Source organism: Camellia sinensis, chromosome 11 (assembly GCF_055761805.1).
Source record: "Camellia sinensis isolate YWXY chromosome 11, ASM5576180v1, whole genome shotgun sequence".
Taxonomy (NCBI): domain Eukaryota; kingdom Viridiplantae; phylum Streptophyta; class Magnoliopsida; order Ericales; family Theaceae; genus Camellia; species Camellia sinensis.
The window spans coordinates 133,715,436-133,736,152 of NC_138971.1; the positions used below are offsets into that span (position 1 = coordinate 133,715,436).

The following is a 20,717-nucleotide window of genomic DNA, read 5'->3' on the forward strand; positions in this document are numbered from 1 at the left end:
AGTAATTAAGATGAAATCCTAAGTTAATTACTTGTGCATTGCATTATTTGTGTTAATATCTGTCTAATGCAGAAATATCTGTTTATGTTTCTGTTTCAACTTATGAATTGAAGGCTTTATCGACAATCGATCACGAAATTGGCTTGATTTATGTGTTATTCAGGATTTTTAGAAAATTATGGTAGGTTTTATTAAAATTCGATTCGGAACGATTTAATTAGAATAATTTAATGTCCAATTGATTAGCCTAATCAAAAATTAATTAAGCCACTAATTAAGCCTATATAAGGCCAATATAACTCTTGATTTCTCTTACTCATCACTTCATTTACACTTTGAGACCCAAAACGCGAAAGAGAGTGAGAGGCTAAGAAACTTGAGATCAAACTTGAGGTAGAGAGAGTCATTATTTGGAGACTTAAGGAATTGCTCAAGATTATCTCTAAATCTTGAGAGATTGAGAAGTTAAGGTGAGAATTCAAGCCTTAGGTCTTGCTTTTGAGTTGGTAAATTCACGAATTCATGAGAATTGAGTGGATTAATATGAGTGTTGGACTAGAATCAAGAAATATTGATCATACCATGCTTGCATGTTCATGTTCATCATAGTTTGAGTTGAAATTTCAAAAAATTGGTCATTGCAAGTGTTCATTCTACCTTTGTTTTGAGAATTCATCTTGTTTTATATCATGTCATACCAAATGATCATGTTTTGGAAGCCTTGAAGCCAATCATCACATGCATGTTATGTTTTCAAAGATTTGAGTTTAGTTTTGAACAATTGACAAGCTTTTGGGCCTTGATTATGTGAAATGATTTAGAATCCACCATGTTTTATTTATTTACAAGTATTTCCTCAAGTTTTTGGCCTAAAAGACCATGATCTGCAGCTTTGGAATTGAGTTTTGTACTTGGTAGAGCAATTTGGAAATTTTAAATTCTACCTCTTCGCTCGAGCGACCACTCTGTGATCTTGCGCTTCCGCTCGAGCGACCAAAAGTTGGCTCGAGTGTGAAATGCAAGCTCCCAGAAATTTCATGTTTTTGCATATTGCTCTAGCGACAAGAGTTGGGCTCGAGTTAGGAACTGAGTCTCACGCTCGAGCGACCATTGAACGGCTGTCAATTGGAAAAATCACACAACCAGTACTTTTTCACGTTTGCAGACTGCTCGAGCAAAGGAAGTTGCGCTCGAACGGGACCCCTGTTTTCAACAAGTTTTGTTAAGGGTTCTAAAGTGCATTTTAGCATCCACATGGCATCCTAGGCATTCCTAGGCCATGATTAAGACTCAATAAGAAGTTAAGACCTAGAAACACACTAAGAATGAGACAAAATAAGTTATGTACCCAATGAGTGTGTGTTTCATTATGTATATGTAGGTCACGCGCCACAAGTTATCTGATTTGTCTGTTTTGCAAATGGAGCCATCTTGAGTAATAATTTAGTAAAGCTATGTTCAAGTTAAATTATTTTCTGTATATGGAATAAGATCTGTTCTATGAAATGCTACATTTTGTACTATGAATGATTGTCCAACTCTGACAAATATTTGTGGCATTAATACTGTGATTCAAGTATGCTATTTGTACCCGGATCGGAGGTTCCTTATGAAACTGACAAGTTATCTATACCTGGCTGGAGGTTCTTATATGGAACTGACAAGTTATCCGTTCCAAGTCCGGAGGTTCCTTCATGGAACTGACAAGTTATCCGTACCCGGCCGGAGGTTCCTCTATGGAACTGACAAGTATGATCTATAATGCTCTGTATATGATCTGTTAGCGCTAACAGATGTACCAAGGATAATTAAGCATGAACTTTGATTTATATATATGCTCTGAACAAGAATACGAAAATGAATCCGTCTTCGATATGAACTCTGGTTTCTGAATTGTTTTGGGATATCATTCATTTAACCCTTTACTCTGTTATTATTTACTGGGCTTTCGCTGACTATTTATTATTATGTATGTAGGTGAGCAGACGCGTGTCTAAGCTTAAGATGATGCCTGAAAAGTTTTGTGTTTGTCAGCCACCCTTTTGTGCCTCTCGAGCAGGTTCCGGATTAAGTCAAGTCTTGTGGCCATGTTTTGTGAATGTTTAAGACTTTGTTTATTTGGGTTTACGAACAAAATATCTATTATATATGTACATGGGGTGACGTGTAACTACTGTACAACTCGATGTATGTCTGCACAACTCGATGGATTATATATAGCACGTGTAACTACTGTACATCGCATGTAACTATCTGTTATATGTCTGCACAGCTCGATGTATATATATCATATGTATGCTTATAAAATTTAAGATTATTTATTCCATGTATGTTTGCACAACTCGATGGACTATGTATGTTTTTATATATCTGCTTCCGCATCCCCTAATCAAATGTTTTTTCTGTTCGGAGGCCTTGGGTAATCTAAGGATTACTGGCCGGTTACGACGCTAAACCTATAGGGGCGAGTTTGGGTTGTGGCAGTAATGAGTTGAGATTTCTTTAATAATATTACTGAAGGATCTTAACTAATAAAAAAAAACACATGTTGGACCTCTTCTACTACCAAAAGTTAGAAAGAGATGTGCCACTAATTTTCTCAGGAGATTTGATTAAAACCCCATCATAATAAAACTTTAATGCATTAAGAAGAAGTACAAAAAGTTTTTCTTAAAAAGTCCAACACATACCACTGTTACCAAAATATACTTACTGAGTAATTTAATATTTTAAATTTTAAAATAATATAACTTTTAATCTAGATGTCAGTTTTTAATAAAATTAGTATTTTTAGAATCATCTCATTAAGATCTATCAAACAAGATCAATGTTAACAGTGAAATTCTTAAATATATATATATATATATATATATATATATTGTCAAAATTAACATAAATTATAATATATTACTTTGTCTCAGAGTAATATGTTACTCTGATTTACAACAATATTTTACTGTTGCAAAAAATAGAGTATATGCTAGATGAACTAACCAAAAATATATATACACAACATTTTAAAACTTATATAAAATAAAATAAAAGTGTTCTTCGTCAGAAGAGTTATGTGAAATATATATATATATATATATGAAAAATATTATCCAAGAAAAAAAAGAAATTTTTTTAATATGTTATACTCAATTATACGCCTCATTCTTAAAGGGTTTATGAAACAAAATAAAATGAGTTATTTTTTTCACTAAATAAAAATTCAATGAAACAATTTTTGCTAAATTTCACGATAACAATTAGATGTGACTGCTTCGAACAATTAAATGTAACCTTTTGTTTTAGGAGTTTTCTTAAGTGTGCAAGTGCACACCATGTGCCACTTACACAAAAAGTGTAAGTGTAAGGTGTAAGTATAAGTATAAGGTGTAAGTGTAAGGTGTAAGGTGTAAGGTGTAAGTGTAAGGTTTAATTTTTTACAAAAGGTGTAAGTGTAAGGTGTAAGTGTAAGGTATAAGGTGTAAGGTGTAAGTTGCACACCATAACCAAACCCTTTGTTTTATTGTTTTTCAAATTTCATTTTTAATTCTAAGGTATTCACACACAAGTTCTAATTCATAAATTTATATTTTATTAAGTTCTAATTAAAATTTTTTGGATCTTCAAATTTCATTAAAATTTTAATAGTCAGAATTGTCCTTAAAATAATGATTGTTCATCATTTATGATTATCTATAAATGAGTATGTTGATTTGAAATTTATTTTGATTTTCAAAACTTTAAAATATTAATTTTCAAATTCAAAAAAACTAAAAAAAAAATTATGTAAATTTTTTTTAAAAAATAAAAAAAATTGATTTTTTTTTTGTACAAAACTGAAAATTTTGTGTCTATAAAAAAGCATGATAATGGAATATTGATGTGCAAAACTGAAAAAAAAAATTAAAAATTGAAAAAATTGATAATTTTTTAAGTTCTAAAACTGAAAAAAACTGATAATGTTCTCAATTTTATTAGATAGTTGAATCAAACCAATAAGTAGAAAGACAAAAGTATTTCATGCTTTGTTTTTTTATCAGTTAGTGCAAAATTGATAATATTCTTAATTTTAAAAATTAAAAAAAATTGATTAATATTTTCAATTTTACTATTGATTCAAAAAATCTTAAATAAAACTAAAATTACCATAACATTTATAAATAAAATTTTTAAGTAATTAACTCTTAATTCAATTGCCCAATACAATTGTACACAACTTTTTACAATGTTAACTTTTATCTCGAGAATTAAAAAATAATGATTTCAGACACAAGTTACATCGGTATTTTTATCTTTTTAAATATTTTTTTACTTTCATTAATTAATATAATTGCACATAATTTATAATTTTACACAATTAGGCTTATTTTGGCAACATAGTTTTTAGTCACTTTTTTTGGTTAGTAGCAAAAGCTAAAAGTTGGCTTTTTTGGCTTTTTTTTTTCATTTGGAAAGTTGGTTTTTAGCCAACGGTGAAATTACAATTTTACCCCTCATGGGTCAAAATGTGTTACATTGATGAAGTTGTAACTATTTTAAATAAATGGGGGTAGTTTAGTCATTTTATTATGATTTGACATCATAAACAAATATTAATCAAAAAAGTCAAAAGTCACTTTTTACCAACTTTCTAAATCATTTGTCTAAAAAAACCAAAAATTTAGTTAAAAGCCAAAAAGTCACTTTTTACCATCTTCCCAAAATAAGCCTTAGACTTCATTGTGGGGATTAAATGGGCAATGTCAACGCGAAATATTTTGTGTGTGTGTGTGTGTGTGTTTTTTTTATTTTTAAAATTTTTAAATTTTTATCTCTTAATCTGTATGAAATGACCTAAAAGACTTTCAAATAAATGAAAATCTAATCATGTTTTTATTTTTATTTTTTTTTTGTTTTGTTTTGTTTCCATGTATTTTTCAAAACAATTGTGTACATTAGATATTTTTTTTAAAAAAAATAAAAACTTATCTTGTTTTATCCTAAAATAGAAAATCAACAGCGTTACAAGGTTCTTTTTGTTTCGATATAAAATATTTTACATTAAAAAATAAAATTAAAATTCATGTACATTTATTTTGCACCATTGTTTTAAAATTTTATTTTTTGATGTTTGGTTAACACTTAAAATAATTTTTTTATTTTTATGTTTATATATATGATTGGATGAATATCAATAGAATTGAGGGAAAAAAAAATTAAAATCAATGCCAAATCAAAATGAGTTATAAAATATCAAAATTTGAGTTGAAAAATTAATCACTGTGTTTAATTTTAATTTTCTAAAAATTAAATTTTTTATTTTTCGTTTTTTTATTTATTTGTAGAGAACATTTTTAAAATTTTAAGCAAATTTTTAAAAACCTTTTTAAACACACCTTGCCTAGATATATCTAAAAAGTAAAATATTTATAAAAATTAATAAATACACAAGAATATGAAAATGTATTGATTTTTTTTTTTGTTTTTGTATTTTTAGTATTTAGTGAATTTTTTTTTTAAATTTCATAAATATTACACTTTTTCAAGTGTATTTATGTTATGTGTATCTAAAATTAAAAAATTACTTAAAATATTAAAAAAATTTAGTGAAAATAAAAAAAAAATACGAAAAATAAAAAATTAATTTTTTAAAAAGTAAATTCTGAAAAGGGAAACTAAACAAGTTGGATGATATTCAAAATAAATAAGTTTTAACCGAGCCAAGCTGTACATCCCTGGTGGTAACGAACCATTGATCAACACTAACTCTCTTTTCTTATCAGAACTATTTTAGGTTTACAACATTTCCATTTATAGCACATTTATTGAATTTAGGGGGGAGAAACACAACAAGAAATCATAATTTTGCGTACTTCCTGAGATTTGCAGTAGCATTTTTGGCATGTTCAGGGACAGGCATGTTGGTAAGAAGAGTACATCTTGAAGATGATATCAAATATCTGCTTTTCGAATTTGAAGGATCAACCTTATAGAGTCTTACCTCCCATACCTGCCAAAAATGCCATAAAAAAATATTGTTAGCAATCACTATTCACTACTAGTATGTTAATCATAAAAAAATATCAAAGTAATATAATTGCGATTTCATTGTACACATTATGAATCAATTGTCAGCCGTGTGTGTTCGAATTCCCATCAGTGTGCAAGTTCAAATTCACCTTAGTCCCAATTTTTAAAATTTTTTCTCGGTTTTTATGTAGTTGTTGTTAGGGAAAATCCGAGATTCCCCACAAGTAAATCAATCAATGGGAATAAAAACTAATGCGGAAAAATTAAATCAAAGGCAACACAAGAATTTTTACGTGGTTCCCTCAATGTGAGGTACGTCCACGGGATCGAAATCCGATTCCACTATCAACCAAATAATTCCAAACGATTACAAACGAGACACTAATGGTCTCACAAAACACCCTTAGGTGAATTCCAAATAATCACAAATAAACAAAGAGGAAAGACCTCACCAAATAGAAGAACCAAAATCTTCTGAACCAAAGTTGAAGAAGATCCAAAATAATAACCCAAACCAGCTTTACCAAAGCTCCCAAACAAAGATGCACCAACTTGAATCTACACCCAAGAATGAAAGGAACCAAGTACATCAATGTTGCTGTAGCTTCATTCAACTTCGGGAAAAACCAAATTAATGATCACGATTTGCTGCCTTCGGAAAACTAAATAAGGAGGCAGCCATCTGTCCTTTTTTTCTCTTGGGAAAAATAATACCCCAACAAAATTGTGAATCTAGGGTTTTGTAATCAAACCCTAATTATATCCAAATTGAATTAGGTCTCCTCAAATATAATATATAAAAATATATTATACTAAACCAAGCCAAATTAAAACTCTTTTAATAAATCAATTGGGTCCCACACTCCAATAAGGAGGTATACCCAACAATTCTCCCCTACCGACTTAGGTGGAGACATCAACCATACCCGCCAAAGTTCGACACTTTAAATGTTTGTCCCTCGACAAAGTCTTCGTCAACATATCTGAAATATTATCATCTGTGTGAACCTTTTCGAGTTGTAACAATTTCGAATCTAACACATCACGAATCCAATGGTATCTCACATCAATGTGTTTCGATCTCGAATGAAAAGTAGAATTTTTACTCAAGTGAATAGCACTTTGACTATCACAATAAAGCACATACTTTTCTTGCTTCAAACCCAACTCTTGCAAAAATTTCTTTAACCATAACTCTTCTTTGCAAGCTTCTGTAATAGCAATAAATTCAGCTTCGGTAGTTGAGAGAGCAACACATTTCTGTAATTTAGATTGCCATGCCACAGCTCCCCCTGCAAAAGTCATCAAATACCCCGAAGTAGATTTCCTAGAATCAACATCACCGGCCATGTCAGAATCTGTGAACCCATCAAGCATCGGTTTACCATCCCCAAAACACAGACACACCTTCGAAGTCCCTCGAAGATACCTTAGAATCCATTTTACCGCTGCCCAATGTTCTTTACCCGGATTAGAGAGAAACCGACTCACCACACCAACTGCGTGAGCAATATCCGGCCTTGTACAAACCATGGCGTACATCAAAGAACCAACTGCTGAAGCATAAGGAACTTTCAACATCTCTTCTTTGTCTTTCTCACTTGTAGGACATTGATTCGAACTAAGCTTGAAGTGACCCGCAAGTGGACAACCAACCGGCTTTGCTTTATCCATGTTGAACCTCTCAAGAATTTTCTCAATGTAGCTTTCTTGAGATAACCAAATCAGCCCCTCTTTGCGATCACGAACAATTTTCATACCAAGAATTTGCTTTGCCGGTCCCAAATCTTTCATAGCAAAAGACTTGCTTAACTCCAATTTCAACCTGTTTATCATGGTAGAATCTTGACCCACAATTAACATGTCATCAACATAAAGCAAAAGAATAATAAATTTACCATCCGAAAAATTTTTCACAAACACACAATGGTCCGAAGTGGTTTTAGAAAAACCATTATTCATCATGAAAGAATCAAATTTTTTGTACCATTGCCGCGGGGCTTGCTTGAGACCATATAAACTTTTCTTCAATTTGCAAACAAATTTCTCTTTCCTTTTTTCCACAAAGCCTTCCGGTTGCTCCATGTAAATTTCTTCTTCAAGATCACCATGCAGAAATGCGGTCTTCACATCAAGTTGCTCAACTTCAAGGTTCATACTTGCAGCCATGCCAAGTACAACCCGAATAGAAGACATCTTTACAACTGGCGAGAAAATTTCATCAAAATCAATACCTTTCTTTTGTCCAAAGCCTTTCACAACAAGACGTGCCTTGTACCTCAGATTCTTGCCATCATTCTTCAATTTGAAGACCCACTTATTTTTCAGAATTTTCCTCCCCTTAGGAAACTTCACTAAATCATAAGTGTGATTTTCAACTAAGGAATTCATCTCCTCTTCCATGGCCTTTTTCCAATCACCTTTCTTTGCATGCTCAATTGCTTCTTGGTAGCTCTTAGGCTCCCCTTGATCAGAAATCAACACAAATTCATTGGGAGGATACTTTCTTGAAGGTTGTCGGTCCCTTGTAGATTTCCTCAACTCAAGTTGTGGTGACGGTACTTGAGTTGGATGCTCTTCCTCAATTTCTGGCTCAACTTCATTAGGATTAGCATCATCCTCCACATCTTCAATAGGTGACTGCACATCTCCCCCGTTTTCATCATCAACTGAAGATGAAGGAGATGAATCCATGCCAATGAGATCACTAGTTTTTGGCTCCGGTTGATCACCTTTGCCAAAGTCTTCAATTGTTTGGTCTTCAAGAAACACAACATCACGGCTTCGAATGACTTTCTTGTCGACCGGATCCCACAATCTATACCCAAACTCATCACGCCCATAGCCAAGAAAAATACATTGTCTTGATTTGCTATCAAGCTTGGACCTCTCATCTTTTGGAATGTGAACAAAAGCTCGGCAACCAAACACTCTCAAGTGTTCATAAGACACATCTTTACCGGTCCAAACTCTTTCTGGAACATCACCATTCAATGGATAGGAAGGAGACAAATTGATCACGTCAACCGCTGTCTTCAATGCCTCACCCCAAAAGGATCTTGGCAATTTAGCTTGTGAAAGCAAACACCTTGTTCTTTCCACAATGGTGCGGTTCATTCTCTCGGCAACTCCATTTTGTTGAGGAGTCTTCTTAACTGTCTTTTGGTGCCGAATACCTTGGCTGCGACAATACTCATCAAATGGCCCAATGTATTCACCACCATTGTCTGATCGGATGCACTTCAATTTCTGCCCTGTTTCTCTTTCAACCATGGCCTGAAAATGCTTAAATACTTCTAGAACTTGATCTTTAGTTTTTAGTAAAAAAGCCCAAACTTTCCTTTAATAATCATCAATGAAAGTAACAAAATAAAGTGCACCACCATGTGTTCTAACTTTTAAAGGACCACAAACATCTGAATGGATCAACTCCAAAACATTTTCTTTTCTAGAAGCAACATTTTTATGAAAGGAAACTCTATGTTGTTTACCCACCAAACAATGAACACAAGTTTTAAGATGTGTACCTTTCAAACCGGGTAGAAGCTCTTTCTTGAACAATACTTGCAGCCCCTTTTCACTCATATGGCCGAGCCGCTTGTGCCATAATTCAGTAGAAGTATCTTCTTCAAGTGCATTGACAACACCTTTACAAATTTTTCCTTGCATCGAATAAAGTGTATGAGTCTTCTTACACTTAGCCACCACCAAGGAACCCTTTGTGAGCTTCCATATTCCATCACCAAATTTGTTGTTGAAGCCTTCATCATCTAGCTTCCCAGTAGAAATCAAATTGAGGCGAATGTCGGGAACATGCCTCACATCTTTAAGCAACAACTTGCAGCCCAAATTTGTTTCCAAGCAAACATCACCCATGCCGATAATCTTGGACAAACCTTCATTACCCATCCGAACAGAACCATAATCTCCTTCGGTATAGGTAGTGAAGAAATCAACTCGAGAAGTCACATGAAAAGAAGCACCAGAATCAATCACCCAATTGCTCTCTTGGCCCACAAAATTGATACAATCATCTTCACAAACGACCATGAGATCAGCATTGGTAGTAACTGCCGTTGTGTCTTCTTGCTTCTTGTCCACACTTTTGTCACGCCTTTTCTCCTTATTCTTGAGCTTTCGGCATTCTCGCTTCATGTGCCCTTTCTCATGGCAATAATAACACTCAACGTCTTTCTTTGAAAAAGAACCATCTTTTGATTTGTCACGGCTTTGATCACGACCATGAGGAGTCTTACTCCTCCCCCTTGTTTTGCTTCGGCCTCTCACAACGAATGCTTCCGAATGAGAGGAACCCGCTGATTTTCTTCTAGTTTCTTCATTCAACAGGCTACTAGTAACTTGGCCCATTGTGACAACTCCATCAGGTGCTGAATTACTAACCGTCACAACCAAAGTCTCCCAACTTTCGGGCAAAGAACTCAGTAGCATCAAAGCCTGCAACTCATCATCAAAAACAATTTTCATAGAAGCAAGTTGGTTAACAATACTCTTTATTTCATTCAGATGTTCCGGAATAGGGCTGCCTTCTTTATATTTTAAATTAACCAACTTACGAAACAGAAAAGCTTTATTTGTGGCTGATTTCCTATCATAAAGACCCTCTAATTTTTTCCATAAATCATGTGCTGAAGTTTCAGTAGCGACATGATGAAACACACTGTCATCAATCCATTGACGGATAACACCAACGGCTTTTCGATTAAGCCTATTCCATTCATCATCTTTCATACCCTCGGGTTTGCCAGAATCACCCTCAATGGGTCCATATAAATCTTTACAAAATAATAGGTCCTCCATTTTAGTTTTCCAAGTTACCCAATTGCTTCCATTGAAGTTAGACATACGACCCACATTCCCCTCCATTGATTTACACAAATAAATAGATCCAAATAAACCGTAAGCTCTGATACCAGCTGTTAGGGAAAATCCGAGATTCCCCACAAGTAAATCAATCAATGGGAATAAAAACTAATGCGGAAAAATTAAATCAAAGGCAACACAAGAATTTTTACGTGGTTCCCTCAATGTGAGGTATGTCCACGGGATCGAAATCCGATTCCACTATCAACCAAATAATTCCAAACGATTACAAACGAGACACTAATGGTCTCACAAAACACCCTTAGGTGAATTCCAAATAATCACAAATAAACAAAGAGGAAAGACCTCACCAAATAGAAGAACCAAAATCTTCTGAACTAAAGTTGAAGAAGATCCAAAATAATAACCCAAACCAGCTTTACCAAAGCTCCCAAACAAAGATGCACCAACTTGAATCTACACCCAAGAATGAAAGGAACCAAGTACATCAATGTTGCTGTAGCTTCATTCAACTTCGGGAAAAACCAAATTAATGATCACGATTTGCTGCCTTCGGAAAACTAAATAAGGAGGCAGCCATCTGTCCTTTTTTTCTCTTGGGAAAAATAATACCCCAACAAAATTGTGAATCTAGGGTTTTGTAATCAAACCCTAATTATATCCAAATTGAATTAGGTCTCCTCAAATATAATATATAAAAATATATTATACTAAACCAAGCCAAATTAAAACTCTTTTAATAAATCAATTGGGTCCCACACTCCAATAAGGAGGTATACCCAACAGTTGTGGTATCCAAATTCACCTTAGCCCCAATACTTTAAGTTTAGGTTTAATTTAATCATTCCATTTAAATTTTTGTTAAATTTTTTTACTTATACATCTCAAAAGACTACCAAGTGTCTTAAAACTGTTAACCTCTAACTTAAATAGAATGACTAAATTGTTCAAATTAAAATAATGAAACCAAAGTAAAATTCACGTCAAATTATAAAGTGAAAAGTATAAATTATTCATATATATATATATATATATGTATTTTGGTTGGTTGGTTGGTTGCTACTAGGGCTGCAAATGAATAGTGTTGTCTGTGAACAGACTTGAGCTCAGTTCGGTAAAAGTTTGTTCGAACTCGATTCGTTAATTTTTTTTATTATGTTCAAGTTCGAACTCGAGCTTGTTAAAGTTTTAATAAACGTACTTGTACGGGGAGGAAATAATTCTCCTCGTATAATCCTGTTGACCAAGTCCACGCTCCTCCGTACGACGTCGCTTTGTCACCTGAAAACACAAACGTGAGCTAGCCGGCGGGTGTGTGCCGGAAACCTCTCCGATGCCTAAGTCAGAAAACTTGACAAATAGACAAAGCTCTAGGTTCTCAGGAAGATTGTGTTCAATTACCTCCTCCAAGGTGATGTTTGTGAGCTTTTATAAGTTTCCCGTGGCACAATCCTAGTAGGACTTGTACTTCTCCATGCAGAGTCCTCCTAGGATTCATTCTCCTAAGGATAATGCTTATCCTTTTACACCCTCCCCCACTGCTTAAACCAAGTGGGATGGTTTTCTTCATGGCCGAACTACAACATGACCGAAATAACACTGGCTATGCTGAGCCACATAGAAGGCCGAACTATCCTTAGCTCGGTCTTCTCCTCTAACTCATTACTTCGGCTGCCCTTGTTCAACCTTGGTGTGCTTAGATCAAACTTCCAAGTAGCAAGTTCTGACTGACCTAGTCAGAGTATGTCACGACCGGACTAACTTCGAAGCCGGTCTTCCCAGAACATATTGCGACCGGACTAACTCTGAGACCGGCGTAACTCCGAGTTGCCTCTGGACCGGAGTAGCTTTACTCTTTGGGCCGAAGCAACAATCTTTTCATGAGCCGGAATACTCTAATCTCCTTGGGCCGAAGTAACATTGTCTCCCCAAGGCCGGAGTAACCTTGCCTTCTAGGCCGGAGTATTTAGTACGGCCCTTTTACCTAGTCCTCTGCGTTTTGGGCCTCAAAACCCAACTCGAAGCTCGGCCCAATTTTTCCCAAAAATTACCCTCTCAGTACTCAAATATACTAAAGCTCGACTCATAAGCTTGACTCGTTAGTTGACTCGTTTAACATTTATTATTTATATATTAAATAATATAAAAATATGTATAAAAAATAAGATAAATTTGTTATTTATGTATTTAAAAAATGTAAATGTAAATAATAGCTAACTATACATAATACATTTATATAATAGTGGTAGTAGATATTATTATTTTAGTAAAATATTGATTTTTTTTTAGTATGTTTATATATATTACATATATAATTGTATAATTAAAATTTTAATTATAATTTTAGTTTCATACATAACTACAAATTTTTAAATTTTTTGGCTCATTAAGGATCATGAACAGGCTCGAGCTCGAGTCAAATCCAAGTCAACTCGGCTCAAGCTCTGTTCATCAAATTTTTATTAAGATCGAGATCGAGTTCAAATTTATTAAAACCTTAATAAACAAACTTCAACATATTAAAACTCAACTCGAGTAGCCTCAACTCGTTTCCAGTTCTAATTGTGAGGAGGAGAAAGGACCTGAATGGTTTTGCCCACATTGATGGGAGTGGCTTCAGCGTAGACAAGGTCTCCGAGCTCAGCACGTTTCAGATGGTTAATGCTGAGATTGATTCCGGCCACCCTCTGCAACCCAGATGCCAAGTGGGCTCCAATGCTCGCCAATGACTCTGCTATTAGTGCCGACACCCCTCCGTGTAACACCTTGAATGGCTACTTACATAAATATATATTCATTATTATTATTATAAAGTTTAAAAGCACATGAATAATATTAGAAATTTCAAAAGTTCTATTAAAATTTTTACTAAATGTCTTATATAAGTGTCGTACTCATGCGAATTCCATCTGAATCCCACATCTATGTGAGATATTTGATAAATTTTTTGAGATTTCTAACATTTTTAAAAAAATAATAAAGTTGGCAAAGTAAACCAATTCCAAAGTTTTTAATAATAATAAAAAAAATTCATTACAATGAACCAAATGAAAATTAAATATAATATCTAATTCAATATAAAGAATAGTCTATAAATACACAAGTAATAAGACATATGATACAACATAATCGGGATGTGATGCATTAACAATTATGCATTTTTAATCCAAAACTTTCTCTTGAATTTTTCCCTTCCCATTAAATTCCAGTTACATCCAAGTCATGGGGTCAAGAATTGGTGGAGTGAGAGATTAAAAAACACAAAGAAAAAGTTGCTCCTGAATATGGGGTGTTTGGGAAGTTAAATTTGGATTTTTTTGGGGCTGAAATTTATAAAAATATAAGATAGATTAAAATAATTAATATATAAAATATCACATTAAATTTATAATTATTACATTTTTATTTTATAAATATCATATTCATTTATAAAAAAATTCAACGCTCTTCTTAAATACCAAAACTTTAACTTATTAAAATACTCAAAACTAAAATAAATTCCTAAACGAGGACATGGTGTGCTGGATTTTGAAGATTCTTTGTGTAGGGTTTTGATGATATTGTGTTGGCCTCGTGATCTGAAACTTCAGTTATTAACGTGAGCCCGAATTGACATTTGATCTAGTACCTAATCAAAAATATTCAATTGAACCCTGTAAAACGAGGGTAGTTGTTCTGTCAGTGTCAGCCTTTAAGTGGTCGGGAGGTGATGAACAGGACAAGGAAAAAGAGAAACTGATTGCTTTTGATTAGTATGTGCGGTGTTATATGCACATTAAAAAGGTTGTTTAGAATTTCTTAAATAAGTGTATTTTTTATATTTTTAAATTAAAAAATTAAGAAAAAAATATAAATATTTAGATTAATTTTTTGACTTTTTATGAAAAAATATGTATTAAAAAATTGTATTAATAAGTGTATAGGAGAAGATAGGATAAAAAGGAGCAAGGATCCTCTCCTTACCTTTCCTACTTCACTTCCTCCTTGTAATGGTGAAGATTCATTTTGAGAGAATTCAATGGTGTAGATCATTCTAAAAAAATTATTTTTTAATTTTTAATAAAGTAATCTGAGCTGTTAAATTCTTTTAGGATGAATCTTAACCATTGCAAGGAGGAAGCGAAAGGAGGAAGCGAAGTAGGGAATGCAAGGAGAGAATCCTTGCTCGATAAAGAAATGGTACAAATTGGCAGTGAAGAAGATAGTTGAGTAGATGAGGAAATATTGTCTCATTCTCGGGTTTTGATTGGATGGTGCTGTTTGGCCTGTGGGGGCCCACCACGGGTCTCGTTTTTCTAATCGGAACCGTTGAATGTGTAGAACTCGTCGAGTACTATAGGCTTGTAAAAAATCACATTGATTGAATATCAATAGCTATCTGATCGTGTTAGTTTTTCTTGTTAACTGTTAACTACAACACTATCCATTTTTATACAAAACTAATTTGATCATATAGTTAGCGATACCCGATAGAAGTGATTGTTTACAAGCATATAGTACTAGACGATTTCTACATATTGAACGGTTCAGATTATCAAAATAGGACCCATGGTGGACCCCTACGGGCCCAACTTTACCATCTAATTTAGTTAATATTGTACTACAAATTTTTTTTTCCTTTGTCAGCGACTGACAGATCACGGTAGCGACTGATTTGGCCCAACTCATTGATTTGTATTAATATTTATATATTAATTTTTTAATTTTTTTTTGGTAAATAGTAATAATTTTTTAACTTTTTAAATATTTTTTTGACTTTTTGAATTTTTTTAAGGTTGCCAAACTTGGCTTAATATATGTTATAATATTGTTATTTTAATATTATGATCTCATCCATTATATAAATTATAAATATTCAAAATCTTTAAAATTTTGCTATATCATCTATTAATATACTGGCCTCATTTGGAAAATTGACATTTTAATAGATTATTTTAGTTTTTAACTATTTTAGTATGTTAAAATTTTTGTGTTTAGAAAGATAGTTAGATTTTTTTATAGTTTGATGTAATATTTATAAGAAAAAAATGAAATGATTATGAATTTGATGTAATATTTTATCTTACAACAGTGATTAATAGTCCGAATTTTCATGACCTGAATGGCTCGGATGTATCAAAATAACGTCGTTTTGATACATTTAAACCATTCAGGTTACATAAATTCAAGTTACAAAGCATTTTTTATTTTATTTTATTAGTTATTTTAGACTATTTTATCTTTTATGAATTTTAATTAAAAAAAATCAAAAACTCACTTGTCAAATAAGTTACTAATTAATATATTAATTGATATATATAATATTATTCAACGAGTATTAACGGAATGAGTTGATTTTTTAATTGATGTACACGTGACAGAAATAAAGGGACAAACAATTGGGACCGATGAATATCCGTTTTGAATATAGAATAATGCTTGGGACCCCCTTTTAGGGGTCACCCCCTCACCCCCCTTTGCCACGTGGCGGGTGGTGATTGGAGGAGCAAGAAAAAAAAGAAAAAGAAAAAGAAAAAGAAAAATAAAAGGTAACCAATGAGAGAGAGAGAGAGGGGGTCAAAGGGTGTGGGGAAGAAGGGGATGAATCATTGTTGTTGAATATATTTTAGAAACAAATTCAAAAATTAGAAACTTTTAAAAACTAGAAACTGTTTTACCTACTAAAATTCTTTTTGTCAATACTAGCACAGTACCACACCCAACACGACGCTACCATCACTGTCTTCGCCACCATCCCCTCCGGGCCATTACCCCAACTACTACCATTGTACCATCATTAATACGATCATAAGTAAATACAATCAAACATAAAAAAAATTTATATTTTTTAAACAAAATTCCGCTAAAACAAACTGGAGTGTAAGACACATTACTCTTACCAAACTTCATTCAAGAATAAATTACATGAATCAAAATTAAAACAATTAAGTTTGTTTAGGATGAAAATAGTATAAAGTAAGACAAAGAGAAAAAAAAAAAAAACATTTTTACATTTGTTTAGCGTGAAGGTTGTGAAAATGATAACAAAGTTTTTTTTTTTTTTTGGGGGTATAATTCATATTAAATTGTAATTAACTTTATATTTTTGCAAAAAGAAAAAAAAAAAAAACAGTATAACGTAATAAAATGTAAATTTGTCCCTATAACTATAATTAAACTTTCAAATTTCTCTAGTTTTTTCTTGCAAAATTTTTATAGAAATTTTCATCATAATCAAATATTTGGAAGTTGTTTCTATTTCCTTCCTTCCTTTCACTCAATTTTTTCTTGGGTAAATTACACTGACACCTTGAGATTTGGTTAAATTACATTTTATTCTTGATGTTTTAAAAATTACATTTTTATCTCTGTAGTTAATATTTTCATTTCACAAATCCTTACTTATACAAAAGACAAAACTCATAGTAAAAAAATAGAAAAAATTACATTGAAAAATAAATAATTAAAGGAAAGGAAAGAAAAGAAAAAAAAAAGAAAAAAAAGAAGTAAAGCAAAACAAGAAAAGAGAGACTGTCCGAATTCAATATATTCATTTTTTCCAAATAATTACAATAATAGGAGTTAGTATAATTTTTCAAACGTCAGGAGTGATATGTATTAAATTCAAACCTCATCGGTGTAAGTGTAATTTATCCTTTTTTTTATTTTACTTTCACATCCTCTAACTTTTCTCTCAAAACCAAATAGAAAGAAAGAAAGAAAGAAAAACCTGACAGCACTTGTGAGTGACTTGAAGGCGGCCGGTGACCTTCTCCGGCGACAAATCTTCAATCTCAAAACCAATTGCATGGAGGGGAGCATCCACAACCTCCGTCTTTGATTTTGATGATGATGATGGTGGTGCTGTTGGTGATGATGGAAGCTCCATCTTTTTTAATCGATCAAAATCCAAAGATGAATCACTACAAGTTTGCAAATGAAATATTTTTTCTTCAATTTGGAGAAAGTATTGTGGAAGAGTTGTGCCAAGTAGATTTAAAAATGAGAGGGAGAGAGAGAGAGAGAGAGAGAGATAGGGGTACTTTGTTGGGAAGTGGAATGTGAAGAGTAAACTATTCTGTGAGGCAAAATTAATTAATTATTTAAAAAAATATAATTATTATATAATATTTTATTTTATAAGTATAATAAATTAAATAGATTATAATTATTAAATTAATTTAAATTTTTTTATATGAGTAATATATACGAAATGTTTAACAAAATAAATCGTTTAAATTATTAAAGCAAAACTCAAGTAAATTCAATCAGCAAAACAACTCTTAGATGGAAGGAAATTTACCTTCATTTTATTGTGTGCTTTTTGTTAATATTTATGTTATATTTGAATCATGAATTTTACTTAAAATTTAAAATGAAAAATGAAATGAAATTAATTTTTTAAATTAAATTTTATCAAAATTTATAATCTGAATGGTTGGTGAGCGAGAGAGAGGGTTAACGGAAAGGAGAGAAGAGGTAGATGGCTGCGTTTCTTTGACAATTCTTCCACCAACTATTTTCTTAATAGGTTTAATAAAAAAATATAAAATAAAAAAAAAAAATCTTTTTTTATTATTATTTTATTTTTCTCTCTCTACTTTGCAAATATTGAATGGGTTGAATGGTAGAGAGGGTACTCACGAGGAACACGAGGGACGCCAACAATAACGTTTGGTTCGGTTTGTTAGTGTATAGTCCATATTTGTTTTCACAATTTTTTATTTTTATTTTTAAATTAAATTAAATATTGATTTTAACCTATTTTGGAGTTTTCATTTATAAGTCTTTTTTTTTTTTTTAAATCTAGACTTTATTAATAATTAATTTTTTTAATTTTTAAAGTCTCATTATATTAGGGGAGTTTTAGTTTAAAGTCCATAATATTATAATTTTATAAGATAAAAGATATATAATATTTTCATTATAGTTAGGGTTCCTTAACATTTTCATAAATAGAAATTTTCAACTTTCAACAGAGAAATTTTTTTTACATAAAAATTTCTTTGTGGCGAACTGAAATTTTTTTAATAAAATTATTGAGTGACTTTAACTAATAAGAAAAAATATTTTGGATCTCTTCTACTATTCAAAATTAGAGAGACATGTTTTAATAATTTTTCTTTAAGGTAAATTACACTTACACCCCCTGAGATTTGGGTTTAATACATATCACTCATGACTTTTACGAAATTACACTAACTAGTGTCCAGCTCCCCCCCTTTGCCATTGTCATTACTGGTACCTGACCCCGGCGACTCAACATTTTTGTAAACACCGACCCTTACTCAATAGGGCAATTCAAAGAGGAGAACGAGGACAGCTGACTACCGCTAAAAGTCAGACTATGAGTACACATTGTATGATTGAAAACTGCCACTGCATACTACCTGGTGCTTGCAGGTCTGACTGGTGCTTTCTCTCCAACAGCTGCTTTAATCAATGTTAAGTTTGACTACGAGGCTTCTTAGCCCACAACTGACTACTTATTGAAAAACCAAATAGGAAATGAAAAGTCATACTACAACAACTGTAAACATTCCCTCCCTGCTTTGACTTTGATCGACTTGCCCGCATAGTGTCTTTTTTGAGAGAAAATATTTTGCCCACTCTGTCATTATAGCGATTTCAGTTTTGACCCGACCTTTGTTGTATTTCGGACTCGGGTTTCGTGGTTTCATATTGTTATTCATGTCTTTTTCCCTCATTTCCCCTTTGAGTTTGAGTGTTGGGGTGTATTGGGCATGTTTGGAACATGTTGGTTGCCAGTTGATCAAATTGTTGTTGTCCAGAAATTTGTTTCTTCGCTCGAGTGAGGCTTCTTGCGCTTGAGTGAGCTTTGTGAGCTCCTAGTACTTTTACAGGCCTGCATAGATACAAGGAGGGTAGCGTTCTTTGCTCAAGCGAGGCTCCTTGCGCTCGAGCGACGGTATATGTCTGCAAAACTTCTGGGAGTATGTATTTCGTGCTTAAGCGATGCCACTTATTGTGTCTGGTCGCTCGAGCAACAACTCTTGCGCTCGAGCGAGCATTGCGTATATCAGTTCGCAGCAGCACTTCTTTTCATCACTTTTTGATAGATTTTCACTTAAAAACCCTAGACTAGCTCATTCCCTCTCTAAAATTTGATTTCTCTCTACAAATCCACTAGGATCTAAGGATCTCTCTACCCTACTCCCTTAATAAAAAGGTGGAGAATCTCAAGGGCTACCATTACATCCAAATGGAGTTTGGTTTCGACATTTTTGAAGTTTCTTCATTCATCTTTTAGGCTTCCACACTTGAGATAGGGATTTCCCACACTTTTATATGGGTTTTAACTTAGTTATTTGATTATTGTGTAACAATGGGAGACTTCGGGTGTGTTATGGACAAACCTAGGGTTTGAGTGTGAAATAAAATGGGGTTTTCATGTGTATGTTGTGGAAATGGTTATGGGGTTAAATATAAAGTTGTATTGTGGCAAGATGGTTGATTTTGGGTATGTGGAGTGATGTTTGGGAAAAACGGGACTTTGCCCTAGAATGATCCCAATAGTTATTTTTGTATAATTGACTGGAATTGGTATTGTAAATGTGAAATTGGTTGGATATATAGATAAATGGTGAAGCTAGATATGTATTATCTCTCATTGTGGAATTTTGAATACTTTATCTATTTTGAGATTGAATATCTGTTTAAAAATATTTGTATTGGGCTATCGGTGGAGGATAGTTATGATTGTTGTAGAAATTGTATGAGGATTAGGTGAATGGAAACTAATCTCTTTTGGGTTGTCATTGACTATGACTATGCTTTAAATACATTGTATATGTATGATGTTTGGGAGGAGAAAAGGGATGTACTCCATACTTGGGAGGAGATAGCGAATGAACTCCATTGAAATTAAGTTGGCC

The 20,717-nt window shown here is 32.7% G+C and overlaps 1 protein-coding gene across 1 annotated transcript; it reads right to left on the reverse strand.

The window, feature by feature from the left end:
- Positions 1-5,641: 5,641 nt before the first annotated feature.
- On the reverse strand, positions 5,642-18,094 carry LOC114313687 (1,4-dihydroxy-2-naphthoyl-CoA thioesterase 1). The gene is made up of 3 exons (XM_028260094.2): positions 17,552-18,094; positions 13,425-13,616; positions 5,642-5,980 (listed from the first exon to the last, which is right to left on the reverse strand). The coding sequence occupies exons 1-3, from the start codon at positions 17,708-17,710 to the stop codon at positions 5,828-5,830; spliced, it is 504 nt and encodes a 167-aa protein (XP_028115895.2). The 5' UTR covers positions 17,711-18,094; the 3' UTR covers positions 5,642-5,827.
- Between the last annotated feature and the right edge of the window lie 2,623 nt (positions 18,095-20,717).

Bases quoted from the DNA above. Each gene is read 5' to 3' on its own strand.
- LOC114313687 (XM_028260094.2), bottom strand. From the start codon at position 17,710: ATGGAGCTTCCATCATCACCAACAGCACCACCATCATCATCATCAAAA. The intron at 13,617-17,551 runs GTTTTTCTTTCT...TTATGTAAGTAG, and splicing joins TCACTCACAAGTGCTGTCAG to CCATTCAAGGTGTTACACGG. The intron at 5,981-13,424 runs GTCCTTTCTCCT...CATTTTTGGCAG, and splicing joins ATGTGGGCAAAACCATTCAG to GTATGGGAGGTAAGACTCTA.